General features: G+C 35.8%; 1 protein-coding gene across 5 annotated transcripts in view; it reads right to left on the bottom strand.

The window, feature by feature from the left end:
* The window catches only part of ARL13B (ADP ribosylation factor like GTPase 13B), a 67,681-nt gene that overhangs the window by 49,467 nt on the left and 2,753 nt on the right, over nucleotides 1-15,461 (bottom strand). For 3 of the 5 annotated variants that reach the window (XM_002929314.4, XM_011237327.3, XM_019809996.2), the window contains exon 2: nucleotides 2,796-2,866. The exons of the other annotated variants lie outside the window; for them this stretch is intronic. In XM_002929314.4, coding sequence (XP_002929360.2) covers nucleotides 2,796-2,866 — 71 coding nt within the window. The remainder of the gene's footprint in view (nucleotides 1-2,795; nucleotides 2,867-15,461) is intronic. 5 annotated transcript variants of the gene reach the window in all.

Raw genomic sequence — 15,461 nt, 5'->3', positions numbered from 1 at the left:
AATCCCCAGTCCCTGTGGCAGCTAGGAATGACTATCAGAGCACACTCTAGATAGTGAGCTAGTGGAGTAGTGTTAAACGTTTAACCACTTTGGGGGAACTTTGATATGTAGTGTTTGCCATTTTCCATGGTGTAAATACTCCCACTATGGCCAATTTCAAACCAGTGTGAGGTACCTGAATACATAGTTGGGAAGAGATGCACCTAACTGGCTCTAGATAGATGATAGGAGCCAACAGAGCAAGTAGGAGCCAGCTCCAGAATACCACCAGTTCTAGTCAATGGCGCTGAACTGAACTAATACAGCAGCTTCCAGTTCATGCCCTTAAAAGAAAAGAAAATGGCTTCCCTCCCCCTTTACCTCTTCCTTCCGCCTGAAATGCACAGTAGTGAGCTACTTGGACTAGACAGGCAAGGGAGAACACTATAAATGGCAAAAAAAACACAAAAAAGAGAATGGACTTGAGTCTCTACCATCATGGGACTGTTATGCTAGGCCTACACTACTTTTGTGTGCACTATTATGAGAAATAAAATTCTGTTTTGTTAATCCACTGTTATTTTAGGTCTCTGTTAGGACAAATGAACCTATATCCAACTAATGCAATCACTCTGACAGCCATAAAGAGAAGTTGATTGAAAGAAGCAAAGGTCAAGGAAAGGAAAGTATTCCTTGATTAGGAAGCTATTAACATTCTAGATGAAAGACACTGAGGGTATGGATTTAGACACTGCAGTTAGAAAAGAAGCAGATATATCTCAAAAGAAATGAGAAAAAAAAGAAAGAAAGAAAAGAGAAGAAACAGAAACAAGCCAGAAATAAGCTGAAGAGTAGAAGCCATGGTAGAAATGTTCTAAGAAGGTTGCCTATTACACCTAAAGCTATGCTAACTGGGACACCAAAATGAGTAAAACTATCCTTTGGGAATGTATGGTCTGGAAAGGTGGAGAGATACATGAACAAAGGAGTAATTTCAGTAGTGATACAAGTAGGTGTAAGTAAGTATAGGCCAAAGCAGAGGAAGTAGCCAAGACTACTAATGGTGGTGGTAATGGCTAACAGTAGCAGGAGGCGGAAAAGACTTCATGACGAATGAGACTATATAACAAAAATCCATCTTTAGAGATATATAATCTGCTTTAAAGATAAGCAGATATTCTCTCTAGTAAGACAAGCGGGAATAGCATAAACAAATACAAAGGCATAAAAAAGCTCCATTAGAAAACTTCATATAGTTTTACATAACTGGAATCTTTAAAAAAGAAAAAAAGTAAGAAATCAGTCACTAGACTAGGCTGACTATAAATAAACAAGATGAAGAACAAAAACAGAACCAGAGGAAAGCTCAAAGTTGAAGACAGCTTTGACTTTCTATTCATGATATAATACCTTGAGTATTTTCTAAACTCGGAAAAAGATACTGAAGGATATATGGAGGTGAAAATCAGAAGAGAAAGATCCTAATGGAAAGAAGATGTTCTAAGTACACACAATAGATTAATAGCCTGATTCTTATATTCTGCTCCCTTGAATGTAAGACTGAAGAAATGGAAGACGTGAAGATGTTTAGATAAGGAGTCATGGCCTGCAGGCCAAATCTGGCTCACTACCTATTTTTATGTGGCCCTCAAGCTAAGATTGTGTTTTTTATTTTTAAATAATTACACAAAAATCAAAAAGACAGTATTTCATAACATATCAAATGTTAGCGTCCATAACAAAGTTTCATTGGAACATGGCCACGCTCATTTGTTTATATATTATCTATGGCTGCTTTCACACTATGTCAGGGTTGTACGGTTGGGAAATAGACCACATGAGTGGTCTCAAAGTTTAAAATATTTACTATCTGGCTCTTTACAAGAGAAGTTTGCCACCCCTGGTTTAGATGATGACGATGAGTATTCTGTGAGGATATAACCTAGGAGATAGCATGAAGGGTACATACAAAACGACTTCATAAGAATCCAAAGACAAAACCACATAATTTACATCTAATGCTACATAGTAGAATATGCGGTGACAAAACATTTTCCTCCAACAGCAAGTTTTGCAAGGTGTTAATTTTCTTTCATAAACTTCATAAATAAAAGCCCCCTATTTGCTATGCATATCTTGTTGCAACATCCTTTTTCAGCAACAAATATTTGTTAAGTTTTTTCCCAATTCATACCCGTAAGATGCTTGGCCACATCATCTGGGTATACAACAAACTCACCAGCACAGTTGCTTCTATACTGTAGTACACAGCATTAAATTAAGATTAACTAAATAAATACATCCAACGAGATGCAATATAAATGACAAAACCCTTTGATAAAAAAAGAGGCCCTGATTTTAACATAACTATAAAAATTACATATCGTATTGAAAAAAATCAAGACATACAAAGAGAGTTGTACTGGCTAACTATATATTTCTACCTCCCTTTCATTTAGGTGTAGCCTTGTTACTAAATTCTGGCCAAGAGAATGCTAAGTGGAAGATGCATATCCTTCAAGGTGGGGCATATCCTTTTTTTGCTTTTTCCCCTCCCGTGCTAAGAAGACAGATGTGATCCCTTTTATCTGATCAAAGACCTCAAGGATCCTCTGCATCCCCGCACTTATTCAAATCTGAAACATGTTCACAGGCTGGTACTCTTAACCTAGAGTCTATTCACCATATTAGCCACAAGTATAGTAAGAATTTAAAATAATGGAGTGTATGCTATCTTTACCAAATGAATATGTAACAAAGCAATTTACATAAACAAATAATCCAGAATAATTTAATAATAAATATTTTGTGCTTACCTCCTTGGATTCCCTTTGCTGTTGCTGTTTTACCAGCATTATCAAGGCCCACCATCACAAGAGTCACCTTTCTTAAAATAATAAAAATTTAAAAATCACTTTCTGAATTAATTCAATAATGGGGAAAGATAAAAGTAAATTCATTCATTCAAGCAACATTTAAGGAACATCTACTACGTAAAAGACAATCTGTTAGATGCCAGACAGTTCAATAATGAATAGAATAGATTCCAAAAGCAAAATTCTTGAGAAATACCTTTAAAGTGTCATCCTTCTGTTCTACAGGCAAAAAAGAAAAAAAAGAAAAGAAAATTGTACAAGAGATTGTGCAAAAGGTAGAAAAAGAGCAAAAGAAAGAGAAAGAAGGAAGAGAGGAGGATTCTAACACATGAGTTATTTGTCATGGCTAAAAACTCAATTTTCTAGTTAACTGAATTCTAAGGATTATCACGAATCTGTTTTTTCTTGTGAAATACGTACGAAAACAATTATTGTTAGGTTCTAGGCATTACTGGTGTGCTCACCCCTGTTTTTAGATATGCAGCACCTTACCAAGTATAAATCTTAAAATATAATAACATGATTATTAACTTAAGTGCTAACATATTTTGAAAGAGGGGTCCTACAATTATAAAGCTTAAAATGTTTTTGATGATATAGCCAAACTTCACAGAATCAGGGGGAAAAAAAAGTCTAGCTCAATTTTAAGCCCAGAGTTGTAAGACAATGAGTCGCTTACAGAATCAGAACCAGAACCTAACTCACTTAATTCCTAGAGACTTCTTAAACCGGGTGTAGGTATAAAGGAATAAACCTATTACAATGCTCCTATTATCTTGGCAATACAGTCCACCACTAGAGCTCATTTCTGTTTCAGGCTGAACCATCACACAACATTAGAGGTAAGACCATCCATTAACACCATAGATTTGGAAATATAGAGAGAAAGCCAAAGCATAACACGGCTACGGGGCCACACTCTTATGGGATACAGTCAAGGTTTCTGCCAAGTCATTATTCACTAACAATCATCCCAAAAATGGTTAAAAAAAAAAAAAAAAACGAACTTAGATGTTAAGAAGGAGTGTTTTTTCATCTCTCTAGCCCTGACTCTCTTGGATCCATTTGTTTTTGTTTTATTCTTGATATATTCAAAGGATCCATATAACAAAAAGAAAGGACAGAGTTGAAGGTGTAAGGCAGTCCAGTTACGAGTCATACACTGAGGAAGAAAAAACGGTCTTGCAAAAAACAAATCAGTCATTTATTAAACAAATAGTTACTGACCATCTGTAGACACCAGTGTTTTAGGTACTTGAGATACACCGGTATCTCAAGTGTAGGGTTTTTTGTTGTTTTTTTTTTAAGATTTTTTTATTTGTCAGAGAGAGAGTACAAGCAGGGGAAGGAGCAGGCAGAGGGAAAAGTAGGCTCCCCACAGAGCAAGGAGCTCCATACGGAACTCGATCCCAGGACCCCAGGATCATGACCTGAGCCGAAGGCAGAGGCTTAACTGACTGAGCCACCCAAGTGTCCTAAGATACACCTGTTTAGTAAAATAACTACTACAATAAGAAAACAAACAAAAACAGATACAGAAATTCTTCCCTTACTAAATTTACATGTTAGCGGTAGGAGACAATAATAATAAATACAGGAACTAAGTGCATTATAACTACGTTGGAAGGCAGTTACACACTATTAAAAAAGAATAGAGAGTAAAGTGGGCTAGAGGCAGGCAGGAATGGAGATGGGAGCTGGGGTGCAGTTTTATGTAGGGTGATATGGGCAGTCCTCATTGAGAAGGTAAAATCAGAGCAAGGCCTTGAAGGAGGGAGTTAGTCATGCAAATATCTGGGTCAAGAGAGAATATCTAGGACAAAGGCACTAACATGGGAGCATGCAGGAATGTTCTAATATCAACATGCAAGCCAATGTGGTAAAACCCAGTGAGAATGGAGCAGGGAAGAACAGGGAGTCAGAAACACATCAGAGGCCAGATCATGGATGGCCTTGTAGGTGAGGACTTTGGCTTTTGTGAATGAAGTTAATTTACTCTCCATATTAATTTCTTTTGTTATCTAGGAGCCATAGCCTTCTAAAACTTTCAACTGTCTCTACCCACCATGGGGAATAAATGGAAGTATATTCAAGCTTGAATCAGTGCAAGAATAAAGTAAGCCACAATTAGCAGCATCCCCATAACCCATCCCTAGTCAGCCAGTGGGGGATTAGTGGGAATGCCAAAGAGAACAATGACAGATTAGGAATTTAAGGAGCTTAGGTAGTATGTGAGTTCTGATACCTCTATGCATGTAGAAATTACACCTGTATTATCAACTGTGAAAAATATGAGTTTACCTCTTAAGGAAGCAGTGCAATATTTTGGAGTATAACTTTATTATTTTGTTTGAAGAATTCTTAACTACCAAATATCAAATAAGATTTAAATACAAATTATGGGGCGCCTGGGTGACTCAGTTGGTTAAGCATCTGCCTTCGGCTCAGGTCATGATCCCAGAGTCCTGGGACTGAGTCCCGCATCAGGGTCCCTGCTCAGCAGGGAGCCTGCTTCTCCCTCTCCCTCTGCTGTTCCCCCTCCTTGTGCTCTCTCTCTCTCTCAATAAATAAATTCTTTAAAAAAAGGTTTAAATACAAAATAATTTCTTAAGCAAAATACAGTAAATGTCTACCCAAAAGAAATGGGTAATGTAGCATTTATGTAATATTTTAGGTAACTCAAGTTACTAGATATGCAATTAGATTAAAATAATATTAAAACTAATTCAATTGACCTTTGCAAAATGTACAATGTATTTCAAAATCTACCATGCTTCAAACATGACAATAAACCAAAACAATTACTACTGGGGAAAAAAATGCCCTCATTATGCTTATTTGCATCATTTATTCCATAAATATTTATTAAACACCTTGTAAACAGCAGCAAACAAACATTCACCATTCCTAGCCCTCCTATACCTTAGAGCAAGAAAACAGGTGTTAGGTAGGTATTTGTGATGACTGCTGTCATGGGAAAGCACAGGCAGCCACAGGAAGAGATGGCAGGCAACCATACCTACACTAGAAGTCAAGGAAGGCCAACTGCAACTAGGTCAGCAGTTTCTAGGGGCATCATGGAACTGATGTTTTCTCATACCTTATGAGCAAGAGTGAAAAATATCAAATATACTTTTTTAAGGAAAATGGCCCCTCATTCTCCATTACACAGATTGCATCTTATGTTTTCTCTCCATTCTTGTCAAGATTTCAGCTAAAAAAAATCTTCCAAATAATTTCTATTATACATTTTGAAACATTGCTCTTAAAGCTGGCTACCAAGGGTATTAGCTTTTTACCTTAAAAGCTCTCCTTTTTTAACAGAATATTAGGTTCAAACAAAAAAGTTCTTCAAACATGAAAATAACACATTGGAAAATTGTAATTATGCTGAGACTAGCACAAAATAATCCTCTCTGGATTTCTTTTTTAGTCTGACTACTCTTGAAAGCAGTTAATTTTTTAGATCATTACGCCATATACTTGAAAACATGTCTTTAATTAAATATTTGAGGTAAGTAAAGTCTTAATGAATAAACATAACATTAGCAGTACAAATGAAAAGCACAGCAAGAATTACCACAATGTCTGATAATAAAACATTAAATTTATACTTTCAGAACAGAATGGGTTTAAAGGTTAACATTCACTAACACCCAAAATTCTATGCAACCTTTTAAAAAATGAAGATGTACAATTTAACACACATTAAAATGTACATGTCATTATAGCTGTTTAAAATATGGTAAATTATCACTGATTGGGAACAGTTGGCTGTACCTATGACAAAAGAAGGATGGAAGACACTCTATGTCTTTTAACCTTACGATTACTGATCAAATACATTAACCCTTCAACTGAAAAAATATAGAGTGTGCTTAGGTTTATAGTGTCTGGAAAAGTTAATACTAGCAATATAAACAAGCCATTTGGTCAGACAGTAGGCATTATGGATACAAACATGCCTGAGACATAGTTTTCTATCTCAGAGTACTCATCTTCTAATGAGAGTGACTAAAACATAAACAAATACTAGTATAACAAAAAACAACAGATACAGACATTCTTCCCTTATGAAACTTACATGATAGTGGCAGGAGACAATAATAATAAGAACTAATATTAGCTATGGACTCTGGGAAAAAACAGAGGGTTTCAGAGGGGAAGGGGGGGTGGGGGATTGGGATAGACCGGTGATGGGTATTAAGGAGGGCACGTATTGCATGGAGCACTGGGTGTTATACACAAACAATGAATCATGGAACACTATATCAAAAACTACTGATGTACTGTATGGTGACTAACATAACATAATAAAAAAATTTTTAAAAAAAGAAAACTTAAAAAAAAAGAACTAATATTAGTACATTGTGACACTATGACAGTCAAATATGCTCATCTATATATATAAGATATTGAAGTAATACAGAGCAAGGGGACTTTATCCAGCTTAGAGATACAGAAGGTCAGGGAAGCTTCTTACACAAGGCAATGCCTCAGCTAAGCTGTTAAAGTGGAAAAGTTTGCCAAACAAGGGGAAGGTGAAAATAGAGGGTAGGAGGTGAAGAGATTCCAGACTTAGAGCACTGTCTGAGAAGATACCATACAAGGAGGGGAGGAGAACTGGCAGGGTATAGAGTTGCTACAGCCAGGGGTTAAGAGTGCACCTCAGGAGAGCAGCCTTAAACAAAAGGAGAACACACCTGTTAGACTCATAATCACGACACAATGCAACTACGCATTGAGTCTAAAGGAAACCTGATACACTGCTACCTTAGGAACTAGTATCAACAAATAGTTAATAATGTGACCTTCCCGAAGTTGAAAGTGATCACTTCACTCTTACCACAGCTTTTAACTAGAAAGGACTTTGTGGTATTTTAAGATGTACAGTATGTCTGTACTAGTAACAAATAACAAGGATTGTGTGCAAGCTGATATATTGCCACAAGCTTGGTATTAGACCTGTATTCAAGTCCCAGATTTGCCACCTCCAAGCAATATGACCTGGGCCATGTTATTTAACTTCTCAGAATTTTATCAGTAAAGTTAATAATAACATCCATCCCATAGGTATGTGGTTAAATGAAATATGACAGTGCAAGTAAAGTGCTCAATGCCTGTGGCACAAAATAAGTGCTCAACCAACGGCTATTCTTATTACAGCATAAAATTCAAAACAGGGAGTCCATGAGATGAGACCACAGAAACAGGCAGGGAGCAGATTACAGAAGAGAATGAATGGGTTCAGTTTTACACATGTTGACAGCGCTCACTCATCTCACATTGAAGTCTAAAGCTGTAGGAGAGATCTGTCCTGAGTTTATGAGACGTACATCTGGTAATTAAAACTATGAGAACAGATGAAAGATCCCAGGGAGAGCATAGGAGGGAGAAGAGCCAGGGGCAAGGGGGGCATGGAACCCTGAGAACCTTTGAAGAAACTCCTAAAACTGCAGTCAGAAAGAAATGAGGTGACCAAAGAAATGACAGCATTGGGAATAGTTTCCAGAAGGGTTATGAGATGAACAATATTAAATACTGCAAAGTTTTGTAAAGTAATTGTCCCAAATTAAGTAACTCTGAAGTAAATGATCTCATCTTTTCCCAAACCCTGCAATAACCAATGCTTTGAATTTATACAGTATTTCTTAATAGTTCAAAGCTACTTTACCCTATCATTTATATTCATACTGTCCCTGCAAGTAGAGTGGGTACAATTTACCCATCCTTACGTGCTCATAAAGTTAGTCAACAGCAGTTTCCATGGGAAGTTTAAATACAATGGTTTGTAAAAATAGCAATAATTATTATTATTTTAAAGGGTAACTTGAACCATTTTGTTTAGCCTATAATTTACTCACATTTATATATATGCACACAGATACACATCAGATAGCCAATTAGTATGGCTCATTCTCATCAGAGTATCTTGAAGTTTCCCACCCAGATTTAGGTCGATCACAATCATAACTTAGTTCGTGGACCTAACAGAAAGTAGATTATCTAATACAGGTACAATAACTAAGGTCACGAATAGCATGCTGTTAATAAAACCTAACCATGATATTGATGAAAATCTACCTATGGCATTTTTCTGCTTAAAATCCTTAAACAAAATCAAGTGCACACTCTGTAGCTTCCTCTTCTGCCACTTTCCTCTAGCACGCCTACTAGTCCAGGTACTCCCCTCATCCTTTCTGTCCTTCCTGACCATCCATGCTTCCATAGCAAACATACATTAACTTTCTCATGCAACTTCTCATACAGTGTCCTCTACTAGAACTTGTCAATCAACTCTGTAGCCCAGCATCAAATGTGCTGGGCACACATTAAACATCTTTTCTGAATGAAACAGCATAATATATTTTCTGACTCCCCCATTTGCTGAGTAAATATTAAGTAAAATTAAAATATATAATTTTCAGTTGATAAAGTACTACAATGGATTTAATTTATATAAATCTGCACACAAAAGTAACAGTTCAATCTTAGAGAATGTAATTAAAATTATCTATCTTCTTACATCAAACTGGCTGAAGTTCTCTGAAAAAGTTTACATTGTCAAGGTTTCAAGGTAATAATTAATAGTGAGAAAGATTTTTAAAAGTGAAATAATTCTGAGAAAAAAATTAAAAGTAGGGAATAAGAGAGTCAAAAGCTTGTTTTATAGATTTGATCTCAGAGTCTCTCTTATATAACAGATACACAATTTGATATATCAGAAATATAAGCAACATAATACTGGAGTCTTGAACTTAGACTCATAAAATATTTAATTATTCATCGTTTTTGAGTGACATTATTGCAATCATTTGAACATTTACAATTCTAAACTTCCTGACCTGTCAACTAAGGAGGCAATACTTCAAATGAGATAATTACATAAAAACTATTTCTAACTTCAAAAATATTTTGCAAGTCAAAAATAAACTATTTCGGGGATGCTTGGGTGGCTCAGTCGGTTAAGTGGCTGCCTTTGGTTCAGGTCATGATCCCAGGGTCCTGCAATTTAGCCCCGGGATCCCTGCTCAGTGGGGAGTCTGCTTCTCTCTCTTCCTCTCTCTCTACCCCTCTCCCCATGCTCATGTTCTCTGTCTCAAATAAAATAAAATCTTAAAAAAAAAAACTATTTCACCAAAACACTAAAAAAAATTAACACATCAAATTGGTATTACTGAAAATATTTAGAACTACATAAAGCAAGTTCTAAATTTAAAACGTAACATAAACACATGTCGGAAAAAAGACTTGGGAACACTATTTTATGATAAATGAATGAGAGAAAAAACCTATCACAAAAAATCAATATAAGAAATAATTTGCCAAAAAAAAATATGCTATGATATTTTTGTACAAGTGTACTATTTTCTGACATTTTAAGTCAGATTGTGGAGCCCAGGACAATATTACATCAAAATCACTATCTAAATTTATGGACCATTAATAAATAGAAAGAGCAACAAACTTGGGGTCATATGCTAGCTCTGGAGTCTTAAGTCAAATTCTTAGTGTCAATTTGTTCATTTCTAAAATATAAAGGGGTAGATTCAGAATGTCTCTAGATCCCTTATTATCCTAAAATTCTAAACTCCTTACTAAGAATAAACAAAAAGGCCTAGGGGTTTAAAAAGAAATGTAAAACTTTCCAGTTCTGCATACAGCACATCAGATAATCCTTGCTAATCTGTGTGTACAGCTTAATTAACAAATTAAAAACACAGCAATTTGTATAAACAATCTAGGATTTAGTTATATTTATTTAAACCAAAATGATGGTTATTAAGGTGCTAAATGTTTCCCCATTGAAAAAAATTCACAGCAAAAATGACATATCCTGTCTATCATAGCATGCTTTTACCAGACACCACAGTGATTTACAGAAAGCATTAACCCACAGTGCTTAAGTAACATCTGAGTCTCTTTTAGAGTTGGCCACAGTGAACAATAATTTATTAATAAATCTGAAGTTTTGATAAGCTGAATTATGACATCAAAAAACACAGATGGACAAAAAACTACTTCCAGTTAGTGGTTACCTCCAGGAAGGGATGGTAGTAGGAGATGAAGAGGGTGCAGGGAGCTTCAAAGATTTGTTATCTATTTCTTTAGAAAAAAAATGAAATGTGATAACCAAAGGTTAATACTTGTAAAATCTGGGTAGTAGGCACATGAGTACTTATTATATTTTTCTTTTTGTTTAAATAATAGTAAATGTTATTTTTAATTGTAATATTACATAATTCTTGTTGCCATTTTTTTCTCATTTAACTGCTTTTCTTCGGCAGGCCATTTCTGAATTCATGCCCTTGGGAAGCTTAGGAAGCACAAAATTTCTTCAAGACCCCAGTAAAATTATACCACTTTCAAAATCCTGCCTTTTACTCTTGCTAATAATCTTATAAATCATCTTTCAACTCTTGCATGTTCTATCATATTTTATATGCACTATTCCATCAACTAGATGCTACCTGGCATAAATAACAGGAGTTCAGAGTAGTAGATGATAATATATAAGGGTGAGGACCCGCTTACAAGGTCCTGAATATGCTGAGCACCATGTCTTGGGTTCTGTGTCCAGGACAAATGCTGTTCCCTATAAACGAAATAAATTTCAATAGTTTTATTTTTTTTATTTTTTTTATTTTTTATTTTTTTTTAAAGATTTTATTTATTTATTCAACAGAGATAGAGACAGCCAGGGAGAGAGGATACACAAGCAGGGGGAGTGGGAGAGGAAGAAGCAGGCTCATAGCAGAAGAGCCTGATGTGGGGCTCGATCCCATAACGCTGGGATCACGCCCTGAGCCGAAGGCAGGCGCTTAACCGCTGTGCCACCCAGGCGCCCCATCAATAGTTTTAAATGTTAAAAATTAAAATATGAAAGTACTAGGAAAAAAGTATGGGTGAATACAATCTTGGATACATCTAATCGACTATAATTATTTCATTAAAAGAATGGTATTTGAATAAAAAATTGCTAAATGTTTATGCTTCAAACGCCATCAAAAATTTACAAATATAACAAATGGAAGAAAAATCTTCAATATATACTACACAGAAATGGCTACTACTATATACATTTAAAATTTCTTTTAGAAAATTCAGTAATAAAATGCACCTGCCCCAATAGGAAAACAGCAAAGGAAATCACTGGGAAATTCCCAAAAGAAGAAATACAAAAGTCCAAGGGAAAAACAATTTTATTAGGAATCAAAAAAATAGAAACTAAATGTGGACAGCATTCCCCCCTATAACCTGAAAAAAACAAGTGGTGAGTCTTACTTTTTGAGGGGAAAAGCCACTTTTATACACTTCTGGTAGGAGTAACAATTCTGTTTTGTTTGTTTTTTAAAGCCTTTCTGAAAAGCAATTTGGCAATATATAGCAAATACCTTAAACTTTTTCATTTTGATGAGGGAACAGAAGGCTGGCTGAAGACAAAGCACAAGCGGACACCCTGCAACCTTCCCCCACCCCTCACTCCTAGGTGGGACATGTGTGACATTCTTCCAGGAATCTCCAAACTATCTTAATGTTAATGCCTTGGTAGAGGGGAAAAACAACCTTAACCTGACAATGGCAAGGCCTCCAGTATCTTGTAGGTCCTCTGAGCATATGAAGGTTCTTTAGAAACTTCCCTTTTTCCTCACCTCCCCAACCCCATAGTATAATAATCAGCCACCCCTCAAAACCCCGGGGCAGCAACTCTTTCTGCCCACAGGTCCTGTCCCTGTGCTTTAATAAACCACTATTTTGCAACAAAGACGTCTCAAGAATTCTTTCTTGGTTGTCAGCTCCGACTCCACCCCACTGAACCTTACCTATTTTCCAAAACTACATCAATTTGATCTCATCATCATTTTATCTCGAATTTCATTTCCAAAAATATTTATAGAAGAGTGCCCACCCAAGCATTCTTCATAATAGTGAAACTTTTTTAATTTTCTAAAAATTTAATAACAGGAATGATTAAACATACTTTGGTGAATCTATACAACACACTACTCTACTTAAAAAGATGGTTTATGAAAAACATGTAATGATGCAAAAAGATGTTAAAAATGATTAAGGCAAAAATAAATAAATAAAAAGAAGCTCCAAAATATCACTCTATTATCTCTTTGTTCAAAAATTTACACAGATAGAAACCATCAACAAAACAAAAAGGCAACCTACTGAATGAAAGAAGATATTTGCAAATCATACAGCCAATAAAGGATTAATATCCCAAATGTATAAAACTTAGGACAATATATATATAACTTGACACAACTCAAAAAAACAAACTGATTAAAAAACGGGCAGAAGACCCAAACAAATGTTTTTCCAAAGAAAACACAGAGATGGCCAACAGGCACCTGAAGGAATGCTCAACGTCACTAATCATGAGGGAAATACAAATCAAAACTATAATAAGATTATCACCTCACGCTGGTCAGATTGGCTATTATCAAAAAGACAAAAAATAACAAGTGTTGGTGCAGATGTGGAGAAAAGGGAAGTCTCATACACTGCTGGTGGGAATGTAAATTTTCCACTATGGAAAACATATGGAGTATGGCAGTTAGTCAGAAAATTAAAAATAGAACTACCATACGATTCAGCAACTCCACTTCTGGGTATCCATAGGAAGAAAAGAAAGATATCAATTTGAAGAGATACATGCACCCGTATGTTTATTGCAGCATTATTTACAATAGCCAAGATATGGAAACAACCTAAATGTCCATCGATGCATGAATAAAGATGTGGTGTATAGATATACAATGGAATATAACTCGGCCATTAAAAAAAAAAAGAAAAAAAAAGAATGAAATCCTGCCATTTACAACTACATGGATGGGCCCAAAGGGTATTATCCTAAGTGAAATAAGTCAGGGAAAGACAAATGCCATATCCTTTCATTTATTTGTGGAATCTAAAAAACAAACACACAAACCAAACAGAAAGAAGCTTACAGAGATAGGAAAGAAACTGTTGGTTACCATAGTGGGGAGAGATGAAATAAGTGAATAGTATTAAGAGGTACAAACTTCCAGTTATAAAATAAATTAGTCATGGGGATGTTATATACAGTATAGGGAATATAGTCAATAATATTTTAATAATTTTGTATAGTGTCAAATGGTTAACTAGACTTACCATGGAGATCATTTAGTAATGCATAAAAATAGCAAATAAAAAGAGAATTTACAGGTACATCACAGATTCTACACCAAAATGGAAATCTTTGTGGGTGAGACTGCGGGTTACTAATATATGCCACTTTTTTGCTTAACTGTGCTTTCAATGTTCTACATAAATATTCATCACCTTTAAATAATAATAAGCATGCATTACTTTTAAGTATTTTTAAATAACAGCTCCTGGGGCGCCTGGGTGGTACAGCGGTTAAGCATCTGCCTTCAGCTCAGGGCGTGATCCAGGCGTTATGGGATCGAGTCCCACATCGGGCTCCTCCGCTGGGAGCCTGCATCTTCCTCTCCCACTCCCCCTGCTTGTGTTCCCTCTCTCGCTGGCTGTCTCTATCTCTGTCAAATAAATAAATAAAATCTTTTAAATAAATAAATAAATAAATAAATAAATAAATAAATAAATAAATAACAGCTCCTATTCACAAGCCATGCTGGAGGACTGGTGAGAAGAGTTAAATAAACATTTCATTACAATACATGGATAGGTAGAGACAAACACAGGGTGCCAAGCAATTACAATGAAAAGGTAAAGAAACTAGATGGAATCCAAAGAAAGTTTCCTGAAAGGGAATCTCCCAACTGATATGTGAGGAATGATTAGGAACAGCCAACCAAAAAAAGGGCATTTGGTGAAGAATGGAGGGACTGGAGAACTTAAATATGGCAAATTTGGCATGAGGAATTAAGACAGGAGGAAAAAGGGAAAAAAGGCCACTGACAACAGTGTAGAGAATTAATCAAAGGGGAACAGTGGAAAGTCTGTCAAAGAAATGTGGGAAAGAAATAATGGAAATTTTATCTAAAACAGAGCAGAGGGTATGGAAAAGCTAAAAAAGAGTAAGACATATAATTGGTATTAAGCTCTTAGAAGCCAAAAGACTTGATGGTTTGAGAGATCAAAGTACAAAGAGGTATCTAGGATTACTCCCGGCTTGACTTGGGTAAAAGGAAGGCAGAAGCAATTTGACATGGAAATGAGAGAGGATATAAGCTCAATTTTGGATGTGCTCGGATTGAGGATTCTTTTGGAATGGGATATGTAAATCTTCAAGTGGTAGATGAGTCTTTGTGCTGGACACATAGACTTGGGAGTCAATGTTTAAGTGGCCACTGAAGTCACTATATGCAGTGAAATAGGCCCACTAAAGGAGAATATACAGAAGAAAAGAGAGTTGAAGACAAAACCCTGGGGAAGACTTGAGAGTGAGATGATGAAAGGTTAACTGGCAGAAAGGTAAAAAATTTTAAATTCAGGAAAAATAAATCAGAGAATTTCAAGAGAGTGGTCTTAAGTGTCAAATGATGCCAAGAGATCGAAAAGAATCCACTGGATTTAAAAACGAGGCAGCATCCGGTGTAGCGAGAACAACTGAATTAAAGGGTCTGGGCAGAAGTCTTCAAATGCAGA

This window comes from Ailuropoda melanoleuca, chromosome 1 (assembly GCF_002007445.2).
Source record: "Ailuropoda melanoleuca isolate Jingjing chromosome 1, ASM200744v2, whole genome shotgun sequence".
In the NCBI taxonomy this organism is placed as follows: Eukaryota; Metazoa; Chordata; class Mammalia; order Carnivora; family Ursidae; genus Ailuropoda; species Ailuropoda melanoleuca.
Note: the sequence above shows the minus strand (reverse complement) of the source record. Positions and strands in the feature narration are given on the sequence as shown.